Raw genomic sequence first — 18,438 nt, 5'->3', positions numbered from 1 at the left:
ATGCATGTGTGGCTCCATTAAGCACAGCGGGGGAAACATAATGGTATTGGGGATGCATGTCTGCTGCAGGTGTTGGAAGGATCTACACAGCTGAAAATGGAACAATGCTTGGGAATCCTGCTGACCACAATGTGGCCAGTTATGGAGGATCTGTTTGGAGATCAAATGTGCATTTCCAACACTATCCCAAACACACAGCGAATAATGTTGCGCGCAATGAAAGTGTTCATGCTCAGCATTTTGTAGTCTTCAAGTGGCCTCCTCAGTCCCCTGACCTTAATGGCATTGAAAACCATGTGGCATGTGATAAGTCATGCAGGTTTTCCAATGAAGCTCAACTTAAGGAGGACTGGAAAAAAGTGAAGCATGACACATGCGCAAAGTTGAGTGAGTCAATGCCCTGGAGAATGGCTGCTGTAATTAAAAACAAGGGACAACCAACAAAATATTAATAACTGATTACATTATAGTCAATGTATGCTTTATTTCCTGTGAGTTTTTTTGTTTTTTTGTTTTTGCATAATAAAATAAAACCAAAATAATGCCAAATAATTTTGTCATTTTAATATCTTAACCAAGTTTAGTGTATTCTTCTTCCCAATTTAGCATACTCCTCATATTTGATTGCTTAATATAACCCTGAAGTGTCATTAAAAGCAAGTATTGTGCAAATATCCCCTCCAGACATTACTTTTGGCTAATACTGTACATGAAATTATTTGTTTATTCAGCAAAGTTGAATTGTGCAAAGACATAAAGATAAAATAATGCAACATGCATAAACTAAATAACATAAATGCAACATAAAACATTACGATACTAATAACAACAATAAAAATAATTTTTTTTTTACTTAAAATCTGAATTGAATTCTGTACATTTCCTCATTAATTCGGCTATAGGACAATTTCATATAAAATATTTCAGCAATTGTACAGTAAAATTAGTATTAGTATGTGAGTGTTTTACAATAGTTGGCATTATGTTTAGTTTATGCAATGTAAGAAAATAAAATAAAAAATACAACGCTAAAAAAAAAGGCGCGATGCACTCCCTCAGTCTTCCAGTTTGTATTTCCACAGCATGAAGGTAAGATCTTACGGATTTATGAATGAACCGCTCGTTTTAAAATCTTCCTGGGCTACTTACATTTGTTATGACATCCGCTTCAAACATTATAATGCTCTTCACCAGCTAATTACTCTTAGACAGCAATGCCACAGAAATATACAGAGCTACTGCAAAAATGGAAGTTCAAAGACAAGATTCTAAAGATGGCTGCGCGCTTTATTATCTGGCTATATCTATAAAGTCGACCGTACTGTATATGGTAAGCTAAATTACAGTTAACCAACTAACTCTTTTTTACTGTTTGATTTAAAGGTTTTCCAGCTAAAATGAGGAATATTTCACAGCGTGTAAGAGTGTAGTGACGCTGAGGTTTCCTCACTGTGTGTGTTGTGCTGCTGTGCGGTTGACGAGTGTCTGAAGGTGAAGCAGCGCTGCTGTACACACACTAAAGCTCTTGTCTTCCTCCACTGGAGACTCTTCAGAACCTGGACAGCTCCGCGAGTCCGTTTAACAGTCGGCTTTTTGGCAAGAAGTGCGAATAAAACAACATGTAGCTTCTTAAAAAGTGCCGTACTACCCGAAAGCGTCCAGCGACCAAACTTTTGCACCGGGAGAGTATCGTTATCACCCTGATGAGTGGATTACCGTCGACTGCGGCAAACTGTTCCCTACAGGAGTCCATGGTGCCGTCAAGCTCATGCGGGGGTTGGAGGAGAACGAGACTTGTCGTGGATTTAACCGCGTAACAACACGACATGTTAACGGACTGCTGAATGAACTGCGCTTATTTTCTCTAGAGCAGCATATGTCCAATATATACATAACTGAGTGAAATATTCATGGATTAATCTACAAATCACATATTGCAGCAAACAGGTAAGTCTAACTCTATCATGTTCTGCTGTAATGAGCTTACTGAGGAGACAAAACCTAGTTTCCTAAACAGCATACCTTGACAGCATTTCTTGGCATCATAGTGCATGATCATAAATTTTATGTTAATCAAAGTATGATAGATGGTAGACAGCTCACTAGGTTTGGAAACACAGACAAAAGGTCTAAGTTTGGAATTGATTTCAGAATCACTTCTGTTTTAAGAAACTAAAGTAAATGGACGAAAAAACTTTCATTGATGAATCCTGCATGTATGTTTTCATGAAAGTTTTTGAGGCGAGCCAAGGAAAACAGTGTCATTGATATAATGTAGATGAATTTTTAATCATATCGCACCAATATTTGGCATACATTAACTAGTCAATAAAAATGGTAAAATGCATTTTTTTTTTTTTTTGCTATTATACATGTGCTTCATGACACTTTGTCAGAATCTTCTACTTTGCTGACTTCTGCTAAAGTAAACACCTAACAAAACTATCCAACAGAAAAATAGCCAAATGTGAGAAGTATAAAAATCATTTCTTTTTATTTTCTGTCTCTTCTCATAGGTCAGATTATAAAGTCTTCTAAGCCAGTGCAAATATCAGCCCACTCGCACATGAATTTGCCATCAAATCTTAATATTCTCATCACCGCTATCTTAATTAACTGGCTCCAAGTCATTAGTCATGTGAGCAAGAATATGAATATAATTAAGCAAATTCACAGGCAAAGTTCCAGAGATTATGATGACAGTGATCCCTAAAGATGAAGTGGAACGTTTATGGTTTCCTAAACAGCATTGTAAGATGAATCCCCCCAAGAAAACAACATTCAGAGTGTAAAAGAAAGTAAGAAAGAAATCAAAGTCCAGTAGTTTTCTGATTTTGCATTTCTAACAGCCCTTAAGATTTGCATATTCATGACAGCACTTATGCTATATTAAAGAGTTATGATAGCAGGCACTCTTCCTTGCATATTTTTGCATAATGTTTACCAACATTAAGAGGCAGGAGTGCAAATCCGCCATGATTCCAGCGGGCGGGTGTCCAGCAATCATTCAAGCGATCTGACAGTGATGCCAAGCATATGATCTATTATAACAGCTCTACTTCATATACATAGGCTCATTTATCCTAATATCCTTCATGATTTTTTTTTTTTTTTTTAAATGCATATTGATTTTGGAAGAGGCAAAAATAAATGTCTCCAGGTCAAGACATTTTCTACTCTTTGAAGAATATATTTCATGCCAAGCATGAAGAACAATTGCAGTGACAATGCAGAGATGTATTACTGACAAATGCAATTCGGTGTGGAGGTGCAGAAACAGGGGAGGATGGTGCAGAGGTTGTGTTCACTATAGGATTCTCTCTATCTATCACCTCCATGCTGTTTACCTGACTACAGCTATACAAAAGACAATATCACTTTCAGAGCGAAGGGAAATTCTGACAACAGCAATTTGTCAGCATGATAGGGCATTTATATCAGAACCAGAGCCCACGTGGGAACCCTCAACCATTAAACCATTGTCTTCACGATGTTATCAAGAACGTTAGCCATGTCGATTTATCTTATCGCATAATCACTCAATTGAACTCATTTTTATTAATTTAATTCAAATCTTATCATAAAGGTGTAGAGTATGTTTAACCAAGTGACCAAATAAGATATCAGCAAGAATGATGAACAAGGCAGTATGTGTGAATTACTTCGTTGTGAATCTCATTCTGCCTGTGCATAATCTCAGCGCAGAGCCCCGATAGTTGTGTCGGAGGTTTATATATAGACCTTTAAAAACCTCTGAGGTGTAATCTATCTCTCTGCCATTTAACCAAGGTCTCCCTATTTGCCAGAGGAGATCCAGAATGAATAAAGGCCCCTGGCAAGAGTTTCTTATCTGTAGATAGATGAGATGGCACATGGGCATTGAAAATGCAGAGGATGTTAGACTGCGGGGGCGATAGACGTTTGGGTGAAAAGTCATGAGGGTGAAAAATGCCTCTGTGGTGACAGTAATGTAATGGGAATCAGGGTCTCTAGGTGATGTGATCTGAATATTCATGTCTGGATGAATGTTTTGCTGAATTTTAGAAAGGATTATTAAGTGCACAAAGCAATGCCAATAATGTACAGTTGAGCAAAATTCAGAATTGAAGAACTGGCTGCCTTTCAATTAATGAGAGTCAGTCTCATGAATGTCTGTCTGTCTTTATATCTATCTGAAACTAGAAAAGGAAGGTTTGTCACGGCAAGACAAACTGTGAACGATTCCTTGACAAAGCCTTGCTTGGAAGTTTAAAGATGGTTTTATAGACCTTAAAGGATTAGTTCACTTCAGAATTAAATTTTCCTGATAATTTATTTACCCCCATGTCATCCAAGATGTTCATGTCTTTCTTTCTTCAGTCGAAAAGAAATTAATGTTTTTGAGGAAAATATAGTTTCATATAGTGGACTTCACTGGGGTTCAACGGGTTGAAGGTGCAAATGTCAGTTTCAGTGCAGCTTCAAAGAGCTCTACATGATCCCAGACGAGGAATAAGAGTCTTATCTAGAGAAATGATTGGTAATTTTCTAAAAAGGCAAAAATAAACACGTTGGAAAGGTGGAATTCCAGAGCAAGTGTTTACAAAGTGAATGTGCAAAGACTAAGTCAAACTCCCTTTACAAAAAAAGGTAAAACAACGGTGTTTTCGCCCGACTGTGGTACTTCTGCCTACTGTGGTACTTCACGCGTGACCTTTCCAACATGATTACGTAATGCGTGGCGCATTGCAGAGCAGTGCAAGATAAGCATTTGTGGTTAAAAAGTACATACATTTTAATTTTTTTTTAGAAAATGACCGATCGTTTTGCTAGATAAGACCCTTATTCCTCAGCTGGGATCGTGTAGAGCTCTTTGAAGCTGAATTTGGACCTTCAACCCGTTGAACCCCAGTGAAGTCCACTATATGGAGAAAAATCCTGAAATGTTTTCCTCAAAAACCTTAATTTCTTTTCAACTGAAGAAAGAAAGACATAAACATCTTGGATGACATGGGAGTGAGTAAATTATCAGGAAATTTTCATTCTGAAGTGAACTAATCCTTTAAAGACGAACAGATCAGAAATGTCACCTATAGAAATGCATACTTAATTTACATTTGTTTAGGGTCATTTAAAAAAAAATACTTTCAATTGTTCAAAAGTGACTGTAAATGTCACAAATAAATGCTTATACTTTAAATAAATGCTGTTCTTTTGAATTCTCTATTTATCAAATATCATCAAAAAAGGTTTTGACAAAAATATTAAGCAGCACAATTGTTTCCAGCATTTATCATAAATGTTTCTTGAGCATTAAATCAGCATATTAGAATGATTTCTGAAGGATCATGTGACACTGAAGATGAAAAAATTCAGCTTTGATCCCAGGGATAAATTACATTTTAAAATATATTAAAATAGAAAACAGTTACTTTTAATTATAACAAATATTTCACAATACAGTATTTTTGACCAAATAAATAAAGGCTTGGTGAGCATAAGAGACTTTTTATTACAAAAACACTATAATTGTACACTTCTTTATATTTAACGAATTTATTGAAAAAGATGGAAGAACACTTAATTACTCAGAATGCCATTACTTGTAAATTCCTAATGTAATTCCAACTTATGAATTGAAAATGAGGAAGTTTTTAAATTCTGAATGTCACCCAACCCTAATATCCACATGAGACTGAAATGTCATAGAATATTGCAATAATTATACATTTGAGTATCACAAAAAGCCTTAACCATCCAACAAAACAATTCTTTTTTCCGCCTTTACAGGATGTCAGTAAACGTGTCTCTCCTGTCAGCGAGTCCCACGAGCATTTGGGAAAACTCCTCTCTGCTGAACGCCTCCTTTCCTCGATTTGCCTCTGACTGGGAGACACCGACATTCACTGTTGCTGCTCGCTTCCGTGTGGTGGCCACCCTGGTGCTCTTCATCTTCGCAGCCATCAGCAACCTCTCAGTGCTGATCAGCGTGACCAGGGGACGAGGACGCCGCCTGGCCTCCCACCTGAGGCCGCTCATTGCCAGCCTGGCCTCCGCTGACCTGGTCATGACTTTTGTAGTGATGCCACTCGACGCCATATGGAATATCACAGTGCAGTGGTATGCCGGCGACGCCATGTGCAAGCTCCTCTGCTTCCTCAAGCTCTTCGCCATGCATTCGTCAGCATTTATCCTGGTGGTGGTGAGTCTGGACAGGCACCATGCAATCCTGCACCCACTAGAAGCTTTGGATGCCGGTCGCAGGAACAGGAGGATGCTGCTGGCTGCCTGGATCCTCAGCATCCTGCTTGCCTCTCCACAGGTAAGTGAACAAGATGTTATATTAATTGGAGTTGTCACGTGTGTGACTTGTCTTGCTATGGAGCAGCACAAAACTGTCTTGGAGGATTTATAGATGGATGATAATATTTGTGTTTCAAAACACTTGTTAAAGGTGATATGTCTTTTTTCATTACAGTTTTTTACAATCACTTTGCTACTATTTTCAGAACCTTGATGTCATTTTTCACAACTCTAGACACAAAACTCACAACCAATGATCAAAATGCACATTTTTACTCTACAACTCTAACTGTAATCTAATTGTACTGTAGTGTTTTGCATCAATATGTTACAACATTTGTTCAATGATTCCAATGTGTTTGTAGTATTTTCTCTACTACTGCAGTACTTTACAGAGATGTATTTACTGTACATGTAGTACCATAATGAAACCTGTATCACCTATTTACAATATTTAATGATTGTACGAACAATGACACAGTGAAACTATCGGTTGCTTGTGTGTGGGTGATCTATAGTTATGTTTCAGTGGCATTTCACAGTAAATTTGTGTTTTGAACCAATGATTGTGCAAGTGCAAGATTTCTTTAAAGATGTGAATGCACAATGCACTGTTTTGAACATTAGACAGCCTGTGTTACAAGTGATAACCGTTTTGAATTTTGTGTCTAGAGCTTTGAAAAATGACCTCAAGATTCTGAAAATAGTAGCAAAGTGATTGTAAAAAAAACTGTAAAATATTTTGTCCAATTACAGCTTAATATGAAGAGAAGGCTTTCAAAACTCTGTTTGCTCAATTTCATAGATTTTTACAAAAAAATCTGATTAGTGATGTTAAATTTGGCCAAAAGCATGTCATCTATGACGTCTGAAGCTTCATTTGGCTGTAAAAAACCCCCCAAAAAACACATGACTGATTCAGAATCTGATTCATAAGCAATCACTGTTGTTATTGTCAACTAAAACTATTACAAAATTGTAATCAGCAATTGAGTTCAATTGAAAATAATTAGAATTGCCTTCAGCAATTGAAATAAAGCTGATTGCTAGGTGGTTATTCATCCTTTTGACCACAAGATACACCTGAAACATACACATGTTAAAGGTGCCCTAAAATTAAAAATTGAATTTATCTTGGCATAGTCAAATAACAAGAGTTCAGTACATGGAAATGACATACAGTGAGTCTCAAACTCCATTGTTTCCTCCTTCTTATATAAATCTCATTTGTTTAAAAGACCTCCGAAGAACAGGCGAATCTCAACATAACACCGACTGTTACGTAACAGTCGGGATCATTAATATGTACGCCCCAATATTTGCATATGCCAGCTCATGTTCAAGGCATTAGACAAGGGCATCCAGTATTAACGTCTGGATCTGCACAGGTGAATCAACAGACTAGGTAAGCAAGCAAGAACAATAGCGAAAAATGGCAGATGGAGCAATAATAACTGACATGATCCATGATATCATGATATTTTTAGTGATATTTGTAAATCGTCTTTCTAAATGTTTCGTTAGCATGTTGCTAATGTACTGTTAAATGTGGTTAAAGTTACCATCGTTTCTTACTGTATTCACGGAGACAAGAGCCGTCGCTATTTTCATTATTAAACACTTGCAGTCTGTAAAATTCATAAACACAACTTCATTCTTTATAAATCTCTCCAACAGTGTAGCATTAGCCATTAGCCACGGAGCACAGCCTCAAACTCATTCAGAATCAAATGTAAACAATATAACAGTATACAATACTCACATAATCCGACGCATGCATGCAGCATGCATGACGAACACTTTGTAAAGATCCATTTTGAGGGTTATATTAGCTGTGTAAACTTTGTTTATGCACTGTTCAAGGCAAGCGCGAGCTCCGTGGGCGTGGAGCACGAGAATTAAAGGGCCAGTAGCCCTGAATCGGTGCATAGTTAATGATGCCCCAAAATAGGCAGTTAAAAAAATGAATAAAAAAAATCTATGGGGTATTTTGAGCTGAAACTTCACAGACACATTCAGGGGACACCTTAGACTTATATTACATCTTTTTTTAAAAAGTTCTAGGGCACCTTTAAAAAGCTTTGAAAAATTGACCATTTTATCATACAGTCGAGAGGAAAGCCTCGGTGCTTCAGCTTTAGCAAGCTGTTCCTAACTTGATTTCCCAAAAAAATGCAATGTATCCCAACTATTCCAACATAACACTGATTCAATAAAGTAGTATGAGGAGGTGGAACTGCTTGTTTATCCCAACAATGGCAAATGGATTAAGTGTTCTGGAAACCTGTTTGAAAACAGAAGTGCAATTCCATTTGCTGATGTTAGTGGTGCAAAAATTGAAGTAAAGTGGCACATTGCCAAACTGAACCAAGTTTAGTTTTATCTCAAACTGAATTAAATTGAAATCGTGTATGTTGTTTGTTTTTAGGGAAATTGCACTTTCAGTCTACCTCACACATTTCCCGATAGCCATCAAAGCTCAAGCATTTCTTTAAGCAATCAGTTATAGCTTAAAGTAATGCAATAACTGACCCTGGATTAGTGACTCTTCAGTGAGCACTTGCTGCATTGATTATAGATCCTATTTGTCAAGCTACACTAGTCCCAGGGCATTTTCTATAACCTTTAAAATGCCTGACTGAATCTTGTCAGTGTGTCTCTGTTTCCCTCCACACACTTATTTCCAGTAATGTCATTTTTAGCAGCCTGTGGATGTGACCACAGCATTTAAAATAATTACAAGTGAGATAAAGAAGCCTGTCTGAGACAAGGTCAGTTAGGCAGCCATGGATAATTGGAAAGAGATCCAACTGTAAAGACAGAGTGGGTGGTGAATTGTGGGTATCAGTATATCTTTAGCTCCTTGCTCCTGTATTCTGTTCACACACCTCCCCCAGAGAAAAAAATGGGCTTCCCTCTGTCACACTGTGTGCTACCTGATAAATTGTGCAGGAGAATATAGAGAAATATGTCACATGAAAAAAATAATGCAGCCATGGAACAAATGAATTTCTTTTATCTGAAAGCACAAGGTGATAACATGACAAGAATGTATGATATTTGGAGATAGCAGAAAGTCTTTCCCCTATTGAAAATCCATTTTATATCCCATAGAGCCCAAATGTAAGGGAAACACCTACAATGCAGCAAAACTGAGGAGATTTTTGACATCTCAAAACAAGCTGTCATGACATGAAAATCCTTTGTCTTGCTCTTGCAAAATGTGTAAAACGATAAAAATAGGTATATTTGGATTCTTCGAAGGTTTACAGTTCACACACTTTAGCACTTTAGAACTTGCATGGAATTGCTACTTTGATGTTGATTGTCTGAAAGTTTGAAACATCTTTGAAAAGCTTGAAATTTTTTTCTCAAAAATATTTTTAATTTTCTCAATAAAATGTTGTAAACAAGTTCTAACACATTGTAAACATGCAAGTTTCTAGCTTGATTTAAAACATTGCAGGCAAGTTTCTAGCATGAATTAACATATTGCAGCAATGTTTTCACATGTTTCTAGCATGATTTCAGACACTGATAATGTTTTAACATGTTGTAAGCATGTTTTAAAGGTGCCCTAAAATAAAAAATTGAATTTATCTTGGCATAGTTAAATAACAAGAGAAATGACATACAGTGAGTCTCAAACTCCATTGTTTCCTCCTTCTTATATAAATCTCATTTGTTTAAAAGACCTCAGAAGAACAGGCGAATCTCAACATAACACCGACTGTTACGTAACAGTCGGGATCATTAATATGTACGCCCCCAATATTTGCATATGCCAGCTCATGTTCAAGGCATTACACAAGGGCAGCCAGTATTAACGTCTGGATCTGTGCACAGCTGAATCATCAGACTAGGTAAGCAAGCAAGAACAATAGCGAAAAATGGCAGATGGAGCAATAATAACTGACATGATCCATGATATCATGATATTTTTAGTGATATTTGTAAATTGTCTTTCTAAATGTTTCGTTAGCATGTTGCTAATGTACTGTTAAATGTGGTTAAAGTTACCATCGTTTCTTACTGTATTCACGGAGACAAGAGCCGTCGTTATTTTCATTATTAAACACTTGCAGTCTGTATAATTCATAAACACAACTTCATTCTTTATAAATCTCTCCAACAGTGTAGCATTAGCCATTAGCCACAGATCACAGCCTCAAATTCATTCAGAATCAAATGTAAACGTCCAAATAAATACAATACTCACATAATCCGACGCATGCATGCAGTATGCATGACGAACACTTTGTAAAGATCCATTTTGAGGGTTATATTAGCTGTGTAAACTTTGTTTATGCACTGTTTAAGGCAAGCGCGAGCACCGTGGGCGGGGAGCGTGAGCATTTAAAGGGGCCGCAGCCTGAATCTGCGCATTTCTAATTATGCCCCAAAATAGGCAGTTAAAAAAATTAATTAAAAAAAATCTATGGGTTATTTTGAGCTGAAACTTCACAGACACATTCAGGGTACACCTTAGACTTATATTACATCTTTTAAAAAAATGTTCGATGGCACCTTTAATATGTTGCTAGCATGTTTTAGTATGATGCACCATGTCCTAAGCTAGTTGCTAAGCTTTGTTAGTGATCAATACTTGGTGGATGAAGCTTAAATACTCCATTAGAGTTACTGTACAAAAGTTTTGACCCCCTCAATGAAAGTTTATGTCATATTTCGTAGTCCATTTAACAAAAAACGTACGTTTTCCAGCTAGAAAAGCGTAAGAACAGTCTGAAGGTCTGACCTGAGTTTGGTGGTTGTAGGTTTAAAGCTCTAGGAGGAGATGCAAAAAGGATGCAAAGAAGTATTATAAAATTGGTGTTTTTGCTATACAGCAGCTTTGCCTGAGAAACTCAAATTTTCATCGCATTCTGTAGGTGAAATAATATTATACTGGATTGGAACAAGTAAATGACAACAGGATTTAAATTTTTTATGCAAACTATGCCTTTAAGAAACAAGTGTCCAGGGCGGCATTTCCCACAAGCATCGTGAGCCTAAATTGATCGTAAACCAACTGCACCAAAGGTTTCTATGATCAAGTTAGACTCACAATGCTTTCGAGAAGTGAAGCTTAGATAAAATAAAAACATCTCTTATTATACTTTTCTTTATAAATTGCTTTTTTATCGTTTCAGTTATTTATTTTCAGAGCAATTAAGGCTGAAGGAGTTGACTTTGTGCAGTGTGTAACACATGGAAGCTTCCAGCAGCGCTGGCAGGAAACAGCCTACAACATGTTCCACTTTGTCACCCTCTATGTGTTCCCTCTACTGGTAATGAGCTTCTGCTATACTCGAATCCTCGTGGAAATCAACCGCCAGATGCCTCGTGGTAAAGGAAAGGGTAATTGACTTTTGCTCTCTTCTGACATGGTCCCTGTCATTGATATACAGTGTAACTCCAACCAAATTCCCATAGTTCCATTTGTATTGAATTTGATGAAGAACTTTCTTCTCAGCCACTAATGATGTACAGTAGTGGCCAAAAGTGATGTCAGTGACATCTTCACCCTTTATTCAAATATTATTAATAATTTGTTAAAGATTTTATAAGCGTATCGCTAGTTGTGCTTGGAGTCAATAGTTTTATTTATGAGAACGCAATAAACCGTGCCAAATTGTGTGATATAATTTTTGGCCAGGCTGTCATACAAAGAAATTATGAACACATACACAAATAAGAAAGAACAAATTAAATATTAATAACTGATTATGTTGTAGTCAGTGTATGCTTTTTCCTGAGTAAATACCATAACCAAGTTTAGTGTTTCGTTCTCCCTTCATATTTAAACAAATATCCCCTCCAGACATCACTTTTGGCCACTAGTGCAAATTCTTTCTTTTCAAATTACTTCAATTTTATTATGAATTTCTAAAAATAAATGTCTTTTTCATGTGTTGTGATAGATCACTGTAGCTGCCTCAATTCAAACGGCACTACAGAGTTTGAGTTATTACTAATTCTTTTATTAAAATCTGTGAATTGTTTGGATTCTTTGGTATGGAAGAAGATTAGGGCCAAGCAATAATAAAAAAAATAAATAAAACCATCTCGAGATTAAAGTTGTTAAATTTCGAGAAAAAACTTGTTAAATTGCGAGAAAAAAGTCGTTAGATTATGAGAACAAATTCGTTAAATTACGAGAAAAAAAGTTGTTAAATTTCGAGAAAAAAAGTCGAGATAAAATGTTGAGAATAAATTCATTAAATTATGAGAAAAAAGTCGTTAAATTACGAGAACAAATTCGTTAAATTACGAGAAAAAACTTGTTAAATTTCGAGAAAAAACTCGTAAAATTTCGAGAAAAAAAATGTTAAATTACGAGAAAAAAAGTCATTAGATTATGAGAACAAGTTCGTTAAATTATGAGAAAAAAAGTCGTTAAATTTCAAGAAAAAAAGTCGAGATAAAATGTTGAGAATAAATTCATTAAATTATGAGAAAAAAGTCGTTAAATTACGAGAACAAATTCGTTAAATTACAAGAAAAAAAGTCGTTAAATTTCGAGAAAAAAGTCGTTAAATTTCGAGAAAAAACTTGTTAAATTTCTAGAAAAACCTTGTTAAATTTCGAGAAAAAAGTCGTTAAATTTCGAGAAAAAAGTCGAGATAAAATGTTGAGAATAAAGTCATTAAATTATGAGAAAAAAGTCGTTAAATTACGAGAACAAATTCGTTAAATTACGAGAAAAAACTCGTTAAATTTTGAGAAAAAAATTGTTAAATTACGAGAAAAAAAGTCATTAGATTATGAGAACAAGTTCGTTAAATTACGAGAAAAAAAGTCGTTAAATTTCGAGAAAAAAAGTCGAGATAAAATGTTGAGAATAAATTCATTAAATTATGAGAAAAAAGTCGTTAAATTACGAGAACAAATTCGTTAAATTACAAGAAAAAAAGTCGTTAAATTTCGAGAAAAAAGTCGTTAAATTTCGAGAAAAAACTTGTTAAATTTCTAGAAAAACCTCGCTAAATTTCGAGAAAAAAGTCGTTAAATTTTGAGAAAAAAGTCAAGATAAAATGTTGAGAATAAAGTCATTAAATTATGAGAAAAAAGTCGTTAAATTACGAGAACAAATTCGTTAAATTACGAGAAAAAACTTGTTAAATTTCGAGAAAAAAATTGTTAAATTACGAGAAAAAAAGTCATTAGATTATGAGAACAAGTTCGTTAAATTAGGAGAAAAAAAGTCGTTAAATTTCGAGAAAAAAAGTCGAGATAAAATGTTGAGAATAAATTCATTAAATTATGAGAAAAAAGTCGTTAAATTATGAGAACAAATTCGTTAAATTACAAGAAAAAAATTCGTTAAATTACAAGAAAAAAAGTCGTTAAATTTCGAGAAAAAAGTCGAGATAAAATGTTGAGAATAAAGTCATTAAATTATGAGAAAAAAGTCGTTAAATTACGAGAACAAATTTGTTAAATTACGAATTTGTTCTTATAATTTAACGACTTCTTTTCTCGTAATTTAACGAATTTGTTCTCATAATCTAACGACTTTCTCGTAATTTAATGACTTTATTCTCAACATTTTATTTTAACTTTTTTCTTGAAATTTAACAAGTTTTTTCTCGAAATTTAACAACTTTAATCTCGAGATGGTTTTATTTTTTATTATTGCTTGGCCCTAATCCTCTTCCGTACTTTAGAAACCATTTTCTCAAAAACATGTTTTCATGACAGACTGATTGATTATGTTGACAACCGTTTGGAAGCATAATTCTTATGTAAAAAAATATTTTCTTACTCAGTATTTTTGCCTTGTTTTCCAGTACAAATATCTAAACAATCTTAAATCAAAGTACAAGAACTTGAGAAACAAAATTACTTAAGATATTAAAAAAATCATCAAAATTTAGTGAGTTTGTGCTTTAAAAAAAGGGGGTACTGTTTGTTGGTTTAAAAAAAAATAATAAAAGTTTATTTTTCTGACCCCACTGGGTTTATTTTAATCACAAACTCACTTAATTTTGATGATTTTTTTTTTTTTTTTTTTTTTTTTTCAGAATACAAAACTTAAAGGGATATCCAAAAATGAAAATTCTGTCTTCATTTACTTGCCCTCAAGTTCCAAACCTGTAAAAATGTCTTTGTTCTGTTTGGAACAACCTGAGGGTGAGTAAATGTTTTTGATTGATATAACCCCTTAATATCTTAAGTCATTTTGCTTCTCAAGTAAATGTATCTTGATTTAAGAATGTTTTTTTAGATATTTTTAATGAAAAGCAAGACAAAAATACTAAGCAAGAACATCTTCTTAGCAGTGTAATTCTTATCATTAGAAAGCAGAGTTTTTCATTTTTTCATTCAATGTATAAAACTGGTCAAAATGATAAAGCAGGTCAAATGTTTGATTTTCTAGGTGGGGAACCTTGTCTGAGACGCAGTGGAACTGACATAATCCCGCAGGCACGCATGAAGACCCTGAAGATGACCATCATCATTGTGGCATCATTTGTGGTGTGCTGGACGCCGTACTACCTGCTCGGCATCTGGTACTGGTTCCAGCCTCGAATGCTGCATTTGATGCCGGAATACGTCCACCACGCCCTCTTCGTCTTCGGCAACCTCAACACGTGCTGCGACCCGGTCATCTATGGTTTCTTCACACCCTCGTTCCGAGCGGACATAGCCAGCTGCTTCTGCAGAAGGAACCAAAACTCTTCTCCTAAATCACTGACTCGACTCGCCGCAAGGAGAGGGGGCGCGAGCGGAGAAGCCGAGTCGGACCTCGGAAGTGGTGACCAGCCCAGCGGACAACAAGCATAGAGGGTCAAGACACCTCAGTGAGCTAAAGTTACAATTTGAGGTGTGGATTTTGCCCTCTGAACAAAAAAATATGGAGCTTTCACTCTGTTTTCCAGACATCTATATATCGTTCCTGTCGAGCGGAAACCTTGTCTCTCCATATTTTTATTTTTTTCATAAATCATTAATATTGGTCGCCCTTTACGGCTGTCAGTGGGTTTTGCAAACATTTAACTAATGAAAAGTATTAAACAGAGCTTGTGACTGAACCTCGTAACTCCATTGGATCCTCAAACTGTCAGTCAAAACTCCACCCGCCTCTATCATATAGTGAATGAAGTGCTGCACACATTTTGGAGCATCTCTGCTTGTATGCAATGCAAGCGTGAATAAAGAACTGTTTGTTTAAAGTAATGCGATTTCTTTACTCAAGAAACACTATAATATATATAGTGTTTCTTGAGTAAAGAAATGTCTTAGGGCCCTAATTTAACGATCTAAGCTCATGGTCTGAAGCTCATGGCGCAGGTGCACTTAGGGCATTTCCGAATCCACTTTTGCTACTTTAACAACAGGAAAAACGGTCGGCGCGCCAGGTGCATGGTCCAAAAGGGTTGTACATAGTCTCTTAATGAGTCATGGGTGTGTTTTGGGCGTAACGTGCAATAAACCAATCAGAGTCTCATCTCCCATTCCCTTTAAAAGCCAGTTGCGCTTGCACCATAGTGGACTCGCTATTTAAATGGTGAAATTTGCAAGCAGAAAGACTTCTCCAGAGAGGAATCCTTTTATTTTTAATATTGCGCGTCCCATTGTGTGCAACAAGCAGAGTGTATGCACATATAGGCACATATTATTAATGCACCCTTTAAATAACAAAAAAAAACTTTAGAGCAGGTTGGTCAATGGCACAGTCGTTTTCAGTTGCCTCAAAATAGCAACACGCCAACAATGCGCCTGAACACACCTCGTTTTCAGACCAGCATGCCCAATGGCGAACAGATGGGTGCAAGTGCATTTGCAATTAAACAACGTGGGCGCTAGACATTAAAATGATAACTACACCAGGCTGAAACTAGCAAAAAACACTTGCGTCATGCCTGGCTTTGCATTGCGCCGGGTTTATGATAGGGCCCTATATATATAAAGGCTAATGTTGTATGTATATGAGGAGCAGAGAAGAGTGTCTTTAGCATTTGTTGTCGAGTCACAGCCAATACTGTCTTAAACAGCCTGTGTGAAGCACTTCATCTTTTGATCATGACATGAGATTTTAGCCAAATGACAGAAAAAACTGAGCATCCACATAGTTGCAATAGACATTATAACCTGTAGGTTGACGAAAATGTAATACGATGCACTTACTGCCTCAGATGCGGCCATTCTAATGATGGACAACAACATTTACTGTAGCTCCATTTCAGCTTGATTTTGGTATAATGTTAATAAAAATGACACACGCAAGTGTCTGACCATATAAAGCCACAATATCAACTTAAACACTGTGTTGTCAGTGTTTTTTCCATTTCCTGAAAAGTAGCAGTTTTGTACATACAAGGTTTCCGCCCGACAGCGGAGATATGCTGCTGATGGTGTCTTGTATTTATGGTTTGTGCAACTATGATGCATTTGCTTGAATTGGACTTGAATGCACTTACTATTGAACATGGAACAGCAACAGTATCACATTGTGTTTTCAAGCTTAGATCTTCTAGAAAGATGTAACAACAGGTAAATTTGAATGTAAAAGATCAAATAGCAGCACAATATCTCAGGCAATACCTTGAATGTGAGATATTTGCCTGTCTGGAACAGGGTAATAAATATACAGTGCCTCATTAATGGACCACAAGCATAACAGCTTACGTGTTTGGAATCAGTTGATGATGATCTCGAATTAATTATAGCTCAGAGTTCAGAGCGACAACCCAGTTAAAAGCTTCTCTGACACATTGCCCATCTAACACTTCCTCTCCGCTTCCTGTTTAGGAATGTGGCTTAATGTTTTAAAATGGCCTTAGCACATGAATCATTCATTCAAATGTTCAGGCTTACACACTGTGTTTATCTGTGGAATCGCCATAGACGTGTTTCACTGAATTCACTCATTCTTGTGTGCGGTGTATTGTGGTGATGATATTGCATGGCTCTCCAGAAAATCTTTGTTGTGTGTGATTGTGATTAAAAATTAATGTGGATAGACCATCCAGCCTTAAAGGGATAGTTCACCCAAAAAATAATAATTCAACCCATGTTGTTGAAAACAACACTTCTTCACACTACTTGTTTCCATACAAGTACAGTTTATGGTGACCTGTCGAGCTCAAAAAGCTTCATGTTTTTATAATTTCATATTATTCACACCATATTCCAAGTCTATTATGTAAGTCATTATTCATTCTCAAATCAAATAATTGACAAAACATATTGTTGAACATCAGTATCATCGAAAGTCTCTGGCAATAGCAAATATGCAAAATATTTGAGAGCTGGATTGCATAAATGTTTTTATTTAAAGAGGACCTGTTATTCTCTTTTACAGAGTTTTGTTTTTGGGCTCTACTAGAACAGGTTTTCATGCTTGAATGTTCAAAAAACACCTTATTTTTCACGTATTTGACATTGTTGCACTCCTCTGTTCCCAGTCTGTCAGTAACACTCTTAGTTCCCGTCTCTATGAAGCCACTCCTTTTGAAAAGCACAATGTGCTCTGATTGGTTGGCTGGACCATTGTGTTGTGATTGGTCAACCCCTTCAAGCGTGTTTGAGAAATGTCACACCCCTTTCCATAGCTATGAGTTTTAACACACTACTAACTAACTCAACCAGACCCTGCCCCTTTATTTTGCGTATTGCTTGGGCGGGAATTATTTAAATGAGTAATATTGTGACGTGTTCGTTCGTGGAAGAAAACTCAAGACTGCAATGGAGGCGTTTCAGGGAGTTCAGAAACAGTGACACTGATATAAAGTCCCGCTGGAGGGACTTTGTGCTTTGTAACTTTGAGGATGTTTTTCATGCTCAAACAGCAACATTAGACACTAAAGAAAGACGAACTTGTAAAAAAGCATAACAGAACCCCTTTAAGAAAGAGTAATGGCTTAAATTTTGGTTGGAGCTCTATATGGTCACTGAACTGTTGTATGTAAAACAGCTGTGTAAAGAATCAATTTTCATTTTGTGCAGCAAAAAACAGCAAAAATAACATCATACGGTTTGGAATGAGATTATTGAGAAAATAATGAGAGAAGCTTTTTGGGTGAACACTTCCATTGATTTAAGGATCTGAATGAATGTGATTGCTTTTGCAATGTGCTTCACAGTTGGTCAACAGTATGTATAACAGTATGTATATATGTATTTATATATATATATATAAAGAAAAACAAA

At 35.9% G+C, this 18,438-nt stretch overlaps 1 protein-coding gene across 1 annotated transcript; it reads left to right on the top strand.

The window, feature by feature from the left end:
* The first annotated feature begins 1,421 nt into the window (after positions 1 to 1,421).
* gnrhr1 (gonadotropin releasing hormone receptor 1) lies at positions 1,422 to 18,433 on the top strand. The gene is made up of 4 exons (XM_048201605.1): positions 1,422 to 1,947; positions 5,770 to 6,301; positions 11,433 to 11,640; positions 14,663 to 18,433. Exons 2-4 carry the CDS (start codon positions 5,771 to 5,773, stop codon positions 15,067 to 15,069), a joined length of 1,146 nt encoding a protein of 381 aa, XP_048057562.1. The 5' UTR covers positions 1,422 to 1,947; position 5,770; the 3' UTR covers positions 15,070 to 18,433.
* The last annotated feature ends 5 nt before the right edge of the window (positions 18,434 to 18,438 follow it).

The sequence above is a fragment of the Megalobrama amblycephala genome, linkage group LG9 (assembly GCF_018812025.1).
Source record: "Megalobrama amblycephala isolate DHTTF-2021 linkage group LG9, ASM1881202v1, whole genome shotgun sequence".
Taxonomy (NCBI): Eukaryota; Metazoa; Chordata; class Actinopteri; order Cypriniformes; family Xenocyprididae; genus Megalobrama; species Megalobrama amblycephala.
The sequence above is the reverse complement of the archived record's forward strand: the minus strand, read 5'-3'. Positions and strand labels throughout refer to the sequence as shown.

Coding starts and splice junctions, on each gene's coding strand:
- gnrhr1 (XM_048201605.1), top strand. CDS start 5,771: ATGTCAGTAAACGTGTCTCTCCTGTCAGCGAGTCCCACGAGCATTTGG. Junction 6,302..11,432: donor TCCTGCTTGCCTCTCCACAG/GTAAGTGAACAA, acceptor TTATCGTTTCAG/TTATTTATTTTCAGAGCAAT. Junction 11,641..14,662: donor GCCTCGTGGTAAAGGAAAGG/GTAATTGACTTT, acceptor TTGATTTTCTAG/GTGGGGAACCTTGTCTGAGA.